This window comes from Eleutherodactylus coqui, chromosome 8 (assembly GCF_035609145.1).
Source record: "Eleutherodactylus coqui strain aEleCoq1 chromosome 8, aEleCoq1.hap1, whole genome shotgun sequence".
NCBI classification, from domain to species: Eukaryota; Metazoa; Chordata; class Amphibia; order Anura; family Eleutherodactylidae; genus Eleutherodactylus; species Eleutherodactylus coqui.
Genome location: NC_089844.1, coordinates 116,360,899 through 116,376,381, shown reverse-complemented (window position 1 = coordinate 116,376,381; position 15,483 = coordinate 116,360,899). Strand labels below are relative to the sequence as shown.

General features: G+C 43.5%; 1 protein-coding gene across 1 annotated transcript in view; it reads left to right on the top strand.

The window, feature by feature from the left end:
- VPS35L (VPS35 endosomal protein sorting factor like) overlaps window positions 1–15,483 on the top strand; it is an 87,041-nt gene that overhangs the window by 36,373 nt on the left and 35,185 nt on the right. Inside the window, exons 19-26 of the mRNA XM_066576259.1 lie at window positions 1,127–1,207; window positions 3,122–3,184; window positions 3,262–3,347; window positions 3,829–3,909; window positions 4,629–4,692; window positions 6,258–6,356; window positions 9,135–9,212; window positions 11,912–12,026. Of these exons, the coding sequence (XP_066432356.1) occupies window positions 1,127–1,207; window positions 3,122–3,184; window positions 3,262–3,347; window positions 3,829–3,909; window positions 4,629–4,692; window positions 6,258–6,356; window positions 9,135–9,212; window positions 11,912–12,026 (667 nt within the window). The remainder of the gene's footprint in view (window positions 1–1,126; window positions 1,208–3,121; window positions 3,185–3,261; window positions 3,348–3,828; window positions 3,910–4,628; window positions 4,693–6,257; window positions 6,357–9,134; window positions 9,213–11,911; window positions 12,027–15,483) is intronic.

Here is a 15,483-nt window from a genome sequence, read left to right as displayed (position 1 = left end):
AAAGTGCATCAAAAGTTAAAGGGTTATTCCCACCTGATAAAGTGATGGCATACTGCTAGCATGTGCCGTCACTTTGTGATCAGTGGTGATCCGACGTCTGAAACCTTGCCGCTCATCCCATACTGAGAATAAGGGGGCTGCAGCACTACTGGCCAACAGTTGTGCACAGATCTACCGTATGGCCCAATTCACTTGAATGAAGCTGTTTCAGTTCACCTGCACTTTGGGTGACTTGGAACCTGAAAGAAGAGATCACAGTCCTAAATCAGCACTGCTGTCCATTCAGTGTCTGCATTGCTGGGAGTCCCAAAGGTTGAAACCCCCCCATGGTGTGTATCCTAGCAATATGCTAGCACTTTATAAGGTGGGAATAACCCTTTAAGAATTAGACTTGGAACCTTTGGCTTATGCACTTTCAGCTGAACGGTATTTTGGTGCAAATCCTGGCTCGCTGCTTTTGTCAGCTCGGTAATGCCGATTTGGGAAAAAAGCAAAAGGTGATTCCTTCTTTACAGGCATCAGTGGGGTCACACTGCTTGGACCGCAACCTATCAGATATTTATGGCATAAGCTAATTAATATGCCATTAACACTAAGGCCGGATTCAGACGAGCGTATTTATGAGTGTAGCATTTTTGCGGAATTAATGTTTTTTTTTTCTTTCTTTTGCACGGGCGTCAGCATAATTTAGTGTACTTTTTGCGCATGCAAAAAAAAAAAATACTCACTGATTGTCCCAGCCATAATTAGTCTAATGAGTTCAAGATGTTTTTTTTGTTTTTTCCAGCGCAATTACAGTTTTTCATGCATCTCCCACGGTATTTTGCGTGAAATTGTGCATCCCCATTGATATCTATGGGGACTTTACGTGCGCAAATGTGAAGGAAAATAGAGCATGCTCTTTTTTTCTTTTTTACGCAACCGAAATGCACAGTAAAATACATGCAGGTGAACAAGCCCATTGAACTCGATGTGTTTTTTTTCACGGCATATTGCGTGCAAATTCTGTGTGCACAAATACGGTCCTGTGAATCTGGCCTAATAGCGAGAAAACCCCTTTAATGTTCTACTTCTGTCACTTGACTGGGAATTTGCCAGTGTGATGTTGTTTTATGTTGCTCTGCAGAAAAGAGAGGTGAACACTATCCTGGCTGATGTTATTAAACACATGACTCCAGATCGGGCATTTGAAGACGCCTATCCACAGGTAATACTCGAAATTAAGTACATTAATACTTTTTTTGTACAATTGTCAAAAATATATATTATCATAGTATGGATTGTGTATGAAATTATAACTCTTCTCACATTGATGGTAAGAAAGTTTATGGAGGAAATCTCCACTTTTCTGGAGCTCCTCTTTTGGGCATATAAAATAACTAAGAGGAACAGATATCCGCAGTCCTGGCCATGGGTTTTTGAACTACAATGGGCAAAAATTACATATGAGTAGTAGTCAATAGGATTAAAAATAAAAAAAGCAAAAAAAGCTCCCATTTTTATCTGTCCAGCATAAAGGCACACGCCCTTTTTTAAATTGCAGCATGCCCTGGAAATTTTGTGGGGGGTAATGCAATGTGAACAGAGCCTTAATGCCCTGAGGATTCTTGTAGCTACTGGCCCCCCTGTTCACTTTTGATTTGACATGGATTTCCATGTTAATATGACGACTGTTCCATGCATGTCAATAAGGTTTTCGCAACCCCTTGGTCATGCTAAGGAAAATCTCTGCACACATTTGTCTGCGTCATAGAAAAAAATCCACCCAAGAAATTAGCATGCTACTTCTTTCTGCAGATTCATTATGGAGAACTTGAGGATTAGCCCCAACACTGAAACTGTACATTCTTGGCAGAAATTGGAGGATCAATCAGTTAAAGGGGTTGTCCCGCGCCGAAACGGGTTTTTTTTTTCAATAGCCCCCCCGTTCGGCGCGAGACAAACCCGATGCATGTGTTGAAAAAAAACAAACGGATAGTACTTACCCGCATCCCCGCGCTCCGGTGACTTCTTACTTACCTTGTGAAGATGGCCGCCTGGATCTTCACCCTCGGTGGACCGCAGGTCTTCTGTGCGGTCCATTGCCGATTCCAGCCTCCTGATTGGCTGGAATCGGCAAACGTGACGGGGCGGAGCTACAAGGAGCAGCTCTCCAGCACGAGCAGCCCCATTCAACACGGAGAAGACCGGACTGCGCAAGCGCGTCTAATCGGGCGATTAGACGCTGAAGATTAGACGGCACCATGGAGACGGGGACGCTAGCAACGGAACAGGTAAGTGAATAACTTCTGTATGGCTCATAATTAATGCACAATGTACATTACAAAGTGCATTAATATGGCCATACAGAAGTGTATATCCCAACTTTGTGTCGCGGGACAACCCCTTTAATACATGGCATATTAAATCAACATGTGTCAACATACCTTTAGAAATCAGTCACCCACTTCCACCTTTCTGTGACCTGTAATATGTGAGGGGAAGTCCTGTTGTATAGCCTGTATAGCGTGGAGGAAGGAAGGCAGAGGGGCGACATGATTGAAACGTTTAAATAAGTTGAAGGTATTAATAAGATTCAGGAGGGAAGTGTCTTACTAGGAAGTTAAACACTACAACAAGGCGGCACAATCTGAGATTAGTTGGGAAAAATCAGAAGCAATGTCGGGAGATATTTTTTTTTCTGAAAGAGTAGTAGATTCTTGAAACAGACTTCCAGCCGACGTGGTTGGGAAAACATCAGTAAATGAATTGAAGCTGCCCGGGATAAGTATAGATCTGTCAATAGGGTTCATTGACACAGGCGTATTGTCACCGCGTATTATGCACGCGCATTTCCCATGCGTAACACGCGGTGAATGGAGGCAATGAAGGTCAATGGACTTTCATTCTTCCATTCATCCCAGCGTGTGGACACTACGTATCGATACGCAGGAGGAAAAAAATTGCAGCATGGACTACGTATGAAACGCTGTCCATACGCAGGCATAGCGGAGGGCCAGCGTTTCGATACACATCCCCGCTCTAAACCGGACGGGGAATTTGAAAAGAAAAAAAATCACACTGCGAATTTCCAGTTTTAAATGTTTCTTAGTTTATCATTTTTGTTTCTTTTGTTTTCCAGCTTCAGTCTGTAATTACCAAAGTCATTGCACATTTTCATGACTTCTCCGTCCTCTTTTCCGTGGTAAGTTCTCTTCTTTCTTGACGTTTACTTCTGCTTGTATTGTAGAGTTCTTTTAAACGTCTATATCTTGGTTTTAGGAGAAATTCCTTCCATTTATGGACATGTTCCAGAAAGAAAGTGTTCGAGTCGAGGTTTGCAAATGCATCATGGAGGCGTTTATCAAGTAAGCAGTTTTACTCCGTAGGTATCTTGGTTGCGATTTGTAAACCTTTATGGTCTCAAAACCTTAAAGCTACATTTTGGGTTTTCAGTTAGTAACATGGCGACAGATCACCTTTTGCGTTTTAGTCATGGGGACCATAATGTAGCTGCTTTGGTGAAATACACCATGAAATACTCTCTAAGCCCCACAGGACCCCTGATAACTCACAGAATCAAAGATGGGAAGAGACGCATCGGACTTGTCTATAAAGATGGTGTCTTTATGGCCCCAGTTCACCACTGTATATACCCATTATAGCTTTCTATCATGGTCCTATGAGAGCAGCAATGTCACTAGTAATAGTCATTTATCATCCCTTCTATCTACAGTAAAGCTAAGTTGAATAGAAATGTCAAATAACAGTATACTGCTTTTTACAGCATAGATAATGGATATTGTGGATATTGTAGACTCTCATACAGTTTGCTCTTCCTCCCCCTAGACATCAGCAGGAAGTGACCAAGGATCCAGTCATACTGAGCGCTCTTCTCCATGTCTGTAAGACTATGCATGATTCTGTAAAGTAAGTCTTTTCTTCTTTTGCACATTCTTTTGATAAACGATAAATATCACATTGGGAAGCATTTCATATCCCGCGGGAACAAAGCTTTTAAAGGGTTTGGCCTAAAAAGAACATTATTACCTGACCACAGAATAGGCGATAAATCTGTGATCAGTGGGATCCTCAGCAATTACATTAATGGGGTCCCAAGCACTGCAATCTGTCAGTGCTATAGTCGGTGAATGAAGCAGTAGTGCACATGTGTGACCACTAATTATTTCAAACAGGGACTTAGGACCCCTGTTTGTGATTGGTGGGGAAACTCCAACCAAGCCGGATGCCCAGCGATCATATAATAATTACCTATCCTGGGGATTGGTGATATATGTGTTTCGTGGGCCAGCCCCTTTAAGAACAACTGTAAATGTAGCAGTAGTGTGCCATACCGCCATAAACCGGGCAACTAATTGCAGCGGTTTTGCAGTGAGGTTTGTACAGTGGAACCATGTTTGTTAAGAATGAAGACTGTGATCTGTCTTCAGTGCTTACTATATGATGAGGATTTCCCTGCAGGGTCTTTTTCGTTGTGTTCTATTGCTTTGCTATTAGTTGGTCAGTGCATGGTCAGGCCTTCTCTGGCAACTATAAAAAGCATACGTATTTATATTCTGTATGGTTCCCCAATTCTATGCCATTTTAACTTGAGTATGAGACTAATGATTTGTGTTACATTTGTGCAGTGCCCTGACCCTGGAGGATGAGAAGAGGACACTTGCTCACCTCATTAATGGATTCATAAGAATGGTAGGCAGATTTTGTTCCCCTGTTGAATGTTTTCTGCATCATGTACACAGAGGACTAATACTTTGAAGTTACATGGCAGCTAAAGTTTGCATCCAGTTTACAAGATTTTAGAACTCTGAAAATTTTAATGAGTTTTTGGGTTGTAAATAAAGAATACTCTACAGGGGAAAGTTATTAATACACTGGTCCTAATCTAAAGTGCTCTGGAGGAGGATGCGACAAATGTATTAAGGAACGCAAGCCGCTTAATACATTTAAACCCTCCATGAACCAGAAACCGAAATCTTTAGCAACTAAGAACTTGAGTGGATTTCTGTTATAATTTACGCCAATTTCTAGCATAAATCACAGAAAGTCTGTGGGGCCGCAGTCAGCCATGTCCTTTCCTGCAAAGCCACACCCACTTTTAGAAAACAAAATTGGCAAGGGCAACGTAAAAAGCAAAGGAGGAACAACGTTTTGTGCAGATAGGGTATAAAATGTGAAGCTTTTTTAACGCAATTTTTTGGGGGACTGTGGGGGAGGAGGGGTGGCCGCTGTCAGTTCTCTGCAGGGAGCCTATCTGACTGATAAGCTCACTACAGAGAATTGTGGCACACCGTGATTTAGATTCCACTAGCGGAGAATTGCTATGATTCTTAGCTTGGGGAAGCTGTGATTGCGCTTTTCATAGCAACGCTATGGAAAGCATTTACTGCGCTACCTGCAGCCCGATTATCCCTGCGGGTAACGCAATGAACAATTGCCCATGGACAGGCAGCCTTAGGTTTCCTTCACACAAGCATATGCGTGTTTTGTGCATCTGAGCGCTGCATATTTGCAAAATGCATGATGCTTTTTTGCTTGCACATTGACGTATTATACTGCACATTTTGGGCCCAGCAAGGCATGTTTATTTGCGTGCGGCACATAGACGTATGGATTTAAAATGACCAATTAGTCTGAGTTCAACAGGTGTTTTTTCCTGCTCAATTACACAGTGTTTCACGCATTCCCATTGACATCTATGGGGACTTTTAGTGCGCAAATGTGCAGGACAATAGAGCTTGCTGCAGTTTTTATTTTGCGTGACTGAAATGCGCTGGAAAATGCCAGCATGTGAACAAACCCATAAAAATCAATGGGTTCTATTCTCTGCGTATTGCGCAAATAAGTCCTTGTGAAGGAGGCCTAAGAGATGCATGTGTATTTTAATTAGCTGCAGTTCAGCAATGAGTCACTAGGTGGTGCTGTGTCTCACCATAGGTTTCCAGCAATGTTACTGGTGAAAGTTTCCATTCCTTATTATAATTTGCTATTGTCATAAAGTAATTACCAGGGCCTTATTGATATAATTAGTGAGTCTTTAGGGCGCAGGAACACAGGGAATAAAGTCATTTGGGAATCTCTCTGTTGGCATCTGTATCAGAATAGATTAAGACCTTATTGTAAAATGTCTTTAAATGTTGCCAGCTGCAGGAATACATTGTGTTCCCTTGTGGAAACTCTGTACTATCAGAGACGTAATATGTTCTAATGCTGTCCAGGTTACACCAGATCTGGCACTGACTTTGCTTAATTCTCAGGTCTCCTTTGGGCGTGACTTTGAACAACAGCTCAGTTTTTACGTGGAAGCCAGAGCGCTGTTCTGCAATCTGGAGCCGGTTCTTGTCCAATTAATTCATGTGAGTTGTGTTCACGAGGGGGAATGTCTCCGCTGTAAGGCACAATGACGCAGCATAGAAGTATGTTACAGATTACATGTTACTCCTGAGGGATTCGTGCAGCGCTCCTATCATGCTGCTGTTATCTTTACTTCAACATGAAAATCCCCAGCGGGCGGCTGAATACCACAGTACGCCTTCACTGATTTATATATGTCATGTGTGCATGTATATATTCGCAATCAGAATTATTCAACGCTCCATTGCACATTAGGTTTATTTGCTAAATTTACCAACTTTTGGCTGTTTGCAGAAAAACAAACAAACAGCAGCAATATAAATAACTCAACACAACTAATATTAGGCCTCATGTCCACGGGCCCGCACTGTTTCCCTGTGCTGAATCCTGCAGCGGATTCCACCCGGCCCGCAGACACGAGTATACAGTATACTTACCTATCCAGACGCTGCGGGGCTCTCCACCGTCGCAGCCGCATCTTCTTTCTTCTGCGCTGTGTCATATTTTTTTTGTAAACTCCTGCTGTCCCGTGGTACAGACTCAGTGTCAGCTGCATCAGTGTCGCGGGGCAGATGTCTTCCATTGACTTCAATAGAAGCCGTGGAAGCCATCCGTGCTGGAAAACCGCACAAAATGGAGCATGCTGCGGGTGTTTTCCTGCCTGTGTGATCCGCCCACATCCGTATGTATTTCATTACCTGCGGGTGCCCAATGATTTCCTATGGGCGCAGATCACGCATGCGGGAGACCCGCGCGGATTTAATAAATCTATTTTCCCCGTGGACATTGGGCCTAACAAGTGGTTTCTCCAAACTCAACACAAAATGCCACTTTTGTTTTAATGACTACTGCAGTCTCGAAATAATTCAACCCCTTGCAAGCGTCTTTAGTACTTACCGTATTTCCGTGAAAATAAAACACTGTCTTATATTAATTTTTGCCCCAAAAGAGGCTCTAGGTTTTATTTTTGGGGAATGTCTTATTTTACTTACCTAGCAGGCTCCGTCCAGGTCCTTCCCGCTGCTCTCCACAGTCCCGATGCTGTTCCTGCAGTCCTCGGCTGTCTACACAGGATCACTTTCTGTTTACGAGATTCATAAATCCTGCCTCTATGAAGCAGGTGGCTGTGATTGGCTGAGCAGCCGTCGAAGAATCAATCACAGCCATCGCTTCCTGGAAGTGGGATATATGAATCCCGTAACGAGGAAGTGATGTTGTATGAGCGGCCGAGGACTTTGTGTACCTCGACGGAGCTATGTAGAGCAGCTGGAGAGACCTAGACCGAGCCTGCTAGGTAATGTATTCCTTTTTTTTAATGTAGTGTAACTAGAGCTTATTTTTGGGGTAGGGCTTATATTTCAAGACTCACCGAAAATCCAGATAAATCCGGGAATGGCTTATTTTCAGGGGAAAACGGTAGTAGAACAGCTTTTGCTATTATGACCTACTGGAAACAGGATAAATAGTCAAACAGCAGCTTTTGACAGTGTTCTTGAGGAATCATAGCCCATTCCTCATGGGCAATGGCCTCCAGTTCACTAATATTCTTGGTTTGTGTGCTGCAACCACCTTCTAATTTCACCTAAGAGTTTATATGGCGTTCACGTCAGACAACTGTGATGGCCACTACAGAATCTTCCAGGACTACTACTTTCCAAAACCAAGCCTTGGTGGACATTGAGTTGTGCATTACTATCCTGTTTGGATGGTCTAGTGATGCTCAAGTTTCATTTTTCTCACAGAAGACATAACATTTTCTCCTAGGATTTCCTTATACTTGATTGAGTCCATCTTGCCCTCCATTCGCTGCAAGTTTTCAGTGCCAGAGGAAGCGAAATCACCCCAGAGCACCATCCAAGCCACCACCATGCTTCACTATTGGCAGGAGTGGTCTGTTCACTGTATGCTTCATTCTTCCTCCTCCAGACATATTGCTGATCTACAGGCCCAAAAATTCCAGTTTTGTTTCATTGCTTCAAAGAACGAAATCACAGAACTTCTGTGCCCTATTTGTATGGTTTTGAGCATATTGGAGGTGACTTTTCTTGTGCTTATGGTTCAGTACATCTTGGAGTTCGGCCAAGAAGACCTTCAGCATTCAGCATGCACCTTACTGTACAAATGGAAATTTTGGTGCCTTCTTCTACCAATTGGCAGCCAGTTCCTCTTTCTGTCATGTCAAGGTAGTGCCATAGTTCCTTAAACTGTGAACTATACTTTCAACTATATCTCTAGGAACATTCAGTGCCTTTGCTGTCTTTTTGTATCCTTTTTCTTCTCTTAACTTTTTGAACCACTCTCTTGACATTTCTAGCTTGCAGTGAAACATTACAGTCAACAAAACCTGAGCCAATCCAGATATTTGATGTGTTTTATCTCAAGCACACCTGATGCAACTAATGAATCACTTGATTAGTTGCATCAGGTGTGCCTGAGACAACATCTAAATTGCAAATGGGCACTCTTATGAGGGATTTTGTTCAGGGGATTGAATAGTTTTGAAACTGTAATAGTCATTAAAAGTGGCATTTTGTGTTTAATTTGGAGAAACCAACTGTCTTTTAGCAAATAACTGTAAATTTGGGAACCAAATCTAGTTTGCATTGGAGGTTTAATCATTTTGATTGTACCTTTATAATATACTGATGCAAAATACTTACCAAATCTGTAATCTGTGAGCAACGCTTTAATAGACGAATGAAGGGTAATCCTTGCCAATCTAAGCAATTCTGGGAGCCTGATAAGATCTCTATTCTATTGTCACCATATTCTTTCCTTAGAGTGTGAACCTTTTGGCCATGGAAACCAAAAAAGTGATGAAAGGAAATCATTCCAGAAAGACTGCCTCATTTGTCAGGGTAGGTGTGATGTAACTGTAATCTCTGTTATGCACTTTAATGATGTTAATAATTTTGAGGTTATTTTCATTTCTTAGTTACTGTGGCCCTGTCTCTTGATTTACATATACATTATTTATCATATTATAAAAACTATTCTACCAGGCCTTGACATGCATTGAAATGAATAGAAATGCTAGAACAGTTGTGGTGAACCTTTTAGAGACCGAGTGCCCAAACTGCAACCCAAAACCCACTTATTTATCGCAAAGTGACAACACATCAGGGGGCGGGGCTTATCATGGCGTATAAGTTTACATTGGTCTTTATAAAAAGGACAGGGCTGGAGTGTCCTGTTATTAAGTTCCTGCGAATATTCCGATTTTTGGCGCATGATGTGGGAGTGTCCCGTTATTGAAAGTTTCTGGGGGGAGGTCACGGGTTTCCTCTCTGAACTTGTGGGAGTCCCTGTTCCACCGAGCCCAGAGATCTGTCTATTTGGAATATTAGATGAAGAAAGCTGGCAACACCATAAAAAAAATCTTTCTTCGGGAATCATTGTTCCTTGTGAGAAAAGCGATTGCACTGCGGTGGACGGATCGTAAGAACCCCTCACTCTCAATGTGGAGAAAGCTGGTCAATTCGGTGGTGCCATATAATTATATAGTCTACAAGGGACGTAAGTGTCCTGAGAAATTTGATAAAGTGTGGGGTCTGTGGTGTGATTTTCCCCCCTCACGTTATATTCACCACAATTAATGTCTTCATCTATTCTGGAGCTCAGACGTACCCCCTAGTGGATGCACGCTCTGGAGCGGGACCTGTGGCCTCGGAGATTTGGCTTCTGTGTATCTGATCAGATTTTAAGAATTATTGTGTTATTTATGATGTACTGGAGTGACTGAACCTCTCTACCAACCTAATTATACAGTGATGTGTATTATCTACGTAGGCCCAGTAGTAATAAAGGCCCCCACAGCAGCCTCAGCAGTAATAGTGACCGCCGCCACAGTAGCCCAAGTAGTACATAGTGACTTCCACAGTGGTCTCAGTGGTAATAGTGTCCCCCACAGTGGTCTCAGAAGTAATTGTGACCTCAACAGTGGTCTCAGTAGCAATAGTGAGCCCCACAGCGTCCCCAGTAGTATTAGTGACCCCCCACAGCGGCCCTAGTAGTATTAATGACCCACCCTCCCCCATAGTGGCCTCAGCAGAAATGGTGTCCCCCACAGTGGCCACAGCAGTAATAGTGACCCCTTCAGTAGTAATAGTGACCCCCCCCAGTAGTAATAGTGACCCCCCCCACAGTAGCTTCAGTAGTAATGGTGTCCCTCACAGTGGCCGCAGTAGTAATAGTGTCCCCCACAGTGGCCTCAGTAGCAATAGTGACCCCCTCGGTAGTAGTAGTGACCTCCACAGTAGCCCCAGTAGTAGTAGTTACCCCCCTACAGTGGTTTCAGTAGTAATAGTGACCAACATAGTGGCCTCAGTAGGAATGGTGATCCCCCCCCCCCCCCACAGCGGCCCCAGTAGGAAAAATGAACCCTACAGTGGCCCCAGTAGCAATAGGGACCCCCACATCAACCCCTAGTAGCAATAGGGACACCCACATCGGCCCCTTAGTAGCAATAGGGACCCCCACATTGGCCCCTAGTAGCAATAGGGACCCCCACAGCGGCCCCAGTAGCAATAGGGACCCCCACAGCGGCGCCAGTAGCAATAGGGACCCCCACAGAGGTCGCAGCAGTAAGTTTCTCCCACAGTGGTCTCAGTAATAATACTACTACTGGGTCTGATATAGGGGACACTTTTACTAATAGCATCCCAGATATCAGCCCCAGTAGTAGAAGTTCCCACCTGAGACCCATATACTTACCTCCTCCTCCTCGTTGAAGTGCCGTTACTGCTCTGCTCGGCACTGCTGCTGACATAAGTGTGTGCCTCCGGACACCTCCTCCCCTCTGCTCTCATGGAACCAGGGAGGAGAGGTCAGGGCAGGAGGATCCCGGTTGCACACTAACATCACAGTCGACGCCGCTAGCAGTACCGCTGAGTGATTGCTGGATGAGGAGCCGCAACACCCCGGTCGGTATTCACTACCATAGTGAGCTGCTGCTGGCGCGTGTGCCAGCAGAGGGGGCTTTGCGTGCCTCAGGTTTGCCACCACAGCCCTAGAGGGAGAAGTTTATCTTAAGGGTACTTGTGAACAAAATTGTGGGTGTTCCTACCTCTATGTTCTTAACCATGGTTATTATTTCTAGTAGGACGGGATGAGATACTAGGAGTAAAAGACACAAGAATGGGGAAAGAAGGAAGTGGAAGTGTTTTATGTATATTTGTATGCAAGCTTGGTGACCAAATGAATGTCTCCATAACCTTCAAAAGGGATGATATAGTGGCAAGGTCATCCGTACTTACAGTAGGAATATGTGCTCTGGGGCAACCATTTTTTTAATGTGGGTTGTAAGGAAGCTGTGGGCTGGCACATTTTTTTCTTCTACAGCAGAAGAGGTAGTATTGCATGGCACCCAGGTATATGATTAGTCCTAGACGTGCAATTCTACTATAGGGGAAGCTGCAGTAGCTGATAGAGGGGGTCCAGAGGAGGGACAACTCCTGTTAGCATGCATTGTCTAAGCCGGTTGTATCATGTCATACAGCAAGGACCTATTATGACTTGTAGGTTTATTGTTCCTGAGTAGTGCATTTCTTTGTTACAGGCTTGTGTTGCCTTCTGCTTTATCACCATTCCTTCTCTGACCAGTATCTTCACCCGGCTCAATCTATATCTGCATTCTGGCCAGGTGGCTCTTGCAAACCAGTGCCTTTCCCAAGGTGAGTATATAAGAAAACTTCATTCCAACTCATTAGTTAAAGGGAATGTTATCACCTACGGTATGTATGCTTTACTAATTAAAACAAAGTCCATTTTTCTAATATTTTAATTTTCTGGTTGTAGATATTTTCCTGTTCATGGGGGTTGCCATCTTGTCTGAACTGCTGTTAGCAACAAGTTGCTTCACAGTAGCCTCATGGGCCATAGACACAATGGGCAGGAGGAGACTCATTGACCTTTATGGGAGACTGTTCTAGGCACGTTCTGTGACCTGTGCAGAAGTCATTGTGCAGGGAGAGGGAAAACCCTTCCAGCGACTTAAAAGTGAACGATATTTAGTTTGCTTGACGTTTGTCGTTCACTTTATACCGGCATAGAAATCAAACGACGATAGACCCGTGTAAACAGGCAGTCCTTCATCTATGAACTCTGCCTCCATACACTTAGGCACTCGACAATCATCCTGTGTAAAAGGACCCTTAGTGGTAAAAATTGATGGATATTAGGATTTTCCTTTAAACCTAGATCATGACCTCTAAATAAAAAAAAAAAATGCAGCTTTTTTTTTTTCACTTAAATTCAATAAAACTTTTATTTTACTTTTACGACACATTTTGATACATAATATACATCATTACACGTCTAACAAGGAGTAAGCAGTGAGTCTAGCACAAAAAATCCAGATCACATTACTCCTGAACTCTCGGCAGCACCATGGCAGCCAGGATGTGAGTGCTGATGCCAGGAGAACAGGTGGCGACACTGTAGCCTCTGTTTGGCAAGTAGCGGTCACCTGCTTTCCACTGTCAACAGAGACCAGGAGCTGGATTGGCGGGGCCGAGAAGAGGTAAGTACCATTTTTTTTCATTCATTTTCATATGATTTTAGGTTCGTTTTTAGCCAGACAATCCCTTTTAAGTGTATCCAACCTGTTGAATTATGGAGGTTATATAGTAGCTGAGACATCAAGACCATTTTAATGACGTTGTCCTGACCAATCAGCGACTGTGGCATCCAATACTTGGCATTGGTTTTCTGTACAAAGTTCTCTGCTATAACATATATTAAAAAGTTTTTTTTCTGGACTGAATTTTAAATGACCTATCCTCAGGATAGACCATCAATAGTTGACTAGCAGAGGTCTGCCCTTGGGGAGCACTACCGATCAGCTGATTTGAAGAGACAGCAACTTTCTTTTTGTTGGTAACATGGCTTGAGAGCAGCTCAGTTCCATTCAAGTGAATGGGATTGAACTGCAATATCAGGCATCGCTGCTATATAGTGTAACACCCTGTGCCTAGTGTGAAGCCAGTCATAGTGACACCAGAGTTTCCCTGTCACTTTAATCAGCTGATCGGCAGGGGTCCGGATGACCCGCCTGAGGATAGTTTATCAATGGTTTTACTGCTGGGAAAACCTCTTTAACATGAAATTTTGATTTAAACAAAAGGCCATTTTCCAATTACACATTCCCTTCAAAGAGGTTGTCCCATCTGAACAACTCCTTACTTGGCTGAAGCCGACAAAGTAACCAAGCAATCATGAGGATTGACTTAGTAACATAGGTCTTTTTTCACATACTATGTCCATCCAGTTCAGCCTATTATCCCCCAATGTTGATCCATAGGAAGGCAAAAAAAAATTCTTCCCATTTAGATGAAAAAAATTCTTCCTGACTCCAATCTGGCAATCAGAATAATCCCTGGATCACCGAATGATTATAACATATAATATTGTATTACTCAAGAAAGGTGTCCAGGCCCCTCTTGAACTCTTTTATCAAATTCGCCATCACCACATCCTTACGCAGAGAGTTCCATAGTCTCACTGCTCTTACAGTAAAGAATCCCCTTTTATGTTGGTGTAGAAACCTCCTTTCCTGTAGACGCAGAGGATGCATCTATCTTGCTGCTGCTGCAGAATAAGTATACTATTTAGGGGGTCTATTAAAATTCATGACCACATTGAGTCCACCAAGTTGGGAGACAAGTTTTGCAGCGATTCCCTGCACTGCTGTATAAAAGGGGGTCTAGACTGTGGATCCCCTGTTTTTTGATGTCCATATGGCCTACATGTCTTATACATTTTACATGAAGTGTGTCATTTTACGGGTACCTGTATTTACTGTCAAAATATGTTTATTCAAAGTATTACATAGAACATACAGATTGACATATAGATTAACATATAGATTAAGATTAACAAACCCCGAAGTCAGATTGACGGAGGCATCTGAGACCACACTGTGAGATCAGTGTGGATGGTTGACTATGCCTTAAGCAGCAGTGTCTCATCGGTCGATGCCACGTGTTTAAATGGCTTAGATTCAACAGCTAAGTAGTACCAAAAAAGAAAACTATTTCAATTTGTTAAACCGTGTGAGTTACTTATGGAAAGGTTAAATCTTGAAGAGTTAATGAGAGTCGGGTCAGTTCAAGATGATCCTCGACTCAACATGAATGTGGTATATTGGGGGAAAGAAAAATAGGACATAGAAAAGCGGGATGTGAAAAAGAATAAGAAAGATAGTAATTGGGAGGGACATAGATGAGCTGGAGTGGTGAGAGATGGTAAAGGAATAGAGAAGAAGGAAGGGGGAGAGAAGGGAGGGAAAGAGATGTAGCGTCTCAGAGTAGAGCCCCTGATGGGACCCCTACCATCTATTAAATGGGTAGAACCCCATGCAAGAGCCACTGTTCAAACTTGGTGGAACTTCGAAACGTCATCCATACCTCCCACACAGCGTAATACTTTGACCATTTGTTGTCATCTTTGGCTCTCAGCTCTTCCATGTACCTAATGTCGTCTAGGGCCACTGTCCAGTTCAGGCGTGTCGGCATCGTCTGGGATTTCCAGAGTCGAGGGATCACTGTTCTCATAGCTAGAAGAAAAAATCTCAAAATGTGCTCTTTAATGGCAGCGATGGAGCCCGGGAGGACCGAGAGGAGAGCAATCTCCGGGGAGAGAGATAAAAAGCTTCTTTTCAAGACATTATATAGGGCTAGTATCTCTGACCACAGACCTCCAATCCCAGGGCAGGACCACCAAATGTGTTTGAGCGATCCTATTTCTCCCGAGCATCTCCAACAAGCGGCCGAGAGCCAGGATATATTTTGGCCAATGACGCCGGGGTGCGATACCATCTCATAATGAGCTTATAGTTCAACTCGTGATGTCTGCCCAAGACTAACATTCTATGGGTCAGGTTAACACCTTTGGCCCAGTCCTCATAAGATACGGACTGTCCAAGTTCTCTCTCCCATGCTCTACGGTAACCGCCCTTTAAGTCCTGGGCCCCCCTGGCTACTAGCATGCTATAGACCGCGGAGATTTCTCCTTTTGACTCGCGGGGACTTGCACATGGTTTTTCAAAAGATGTGGGAGGGATGGACAGCTGTGAAACTGTGCCCCGCGCTCTGATAAAGTGGCACAGCTGTAGGTACTGGAACCACGCAC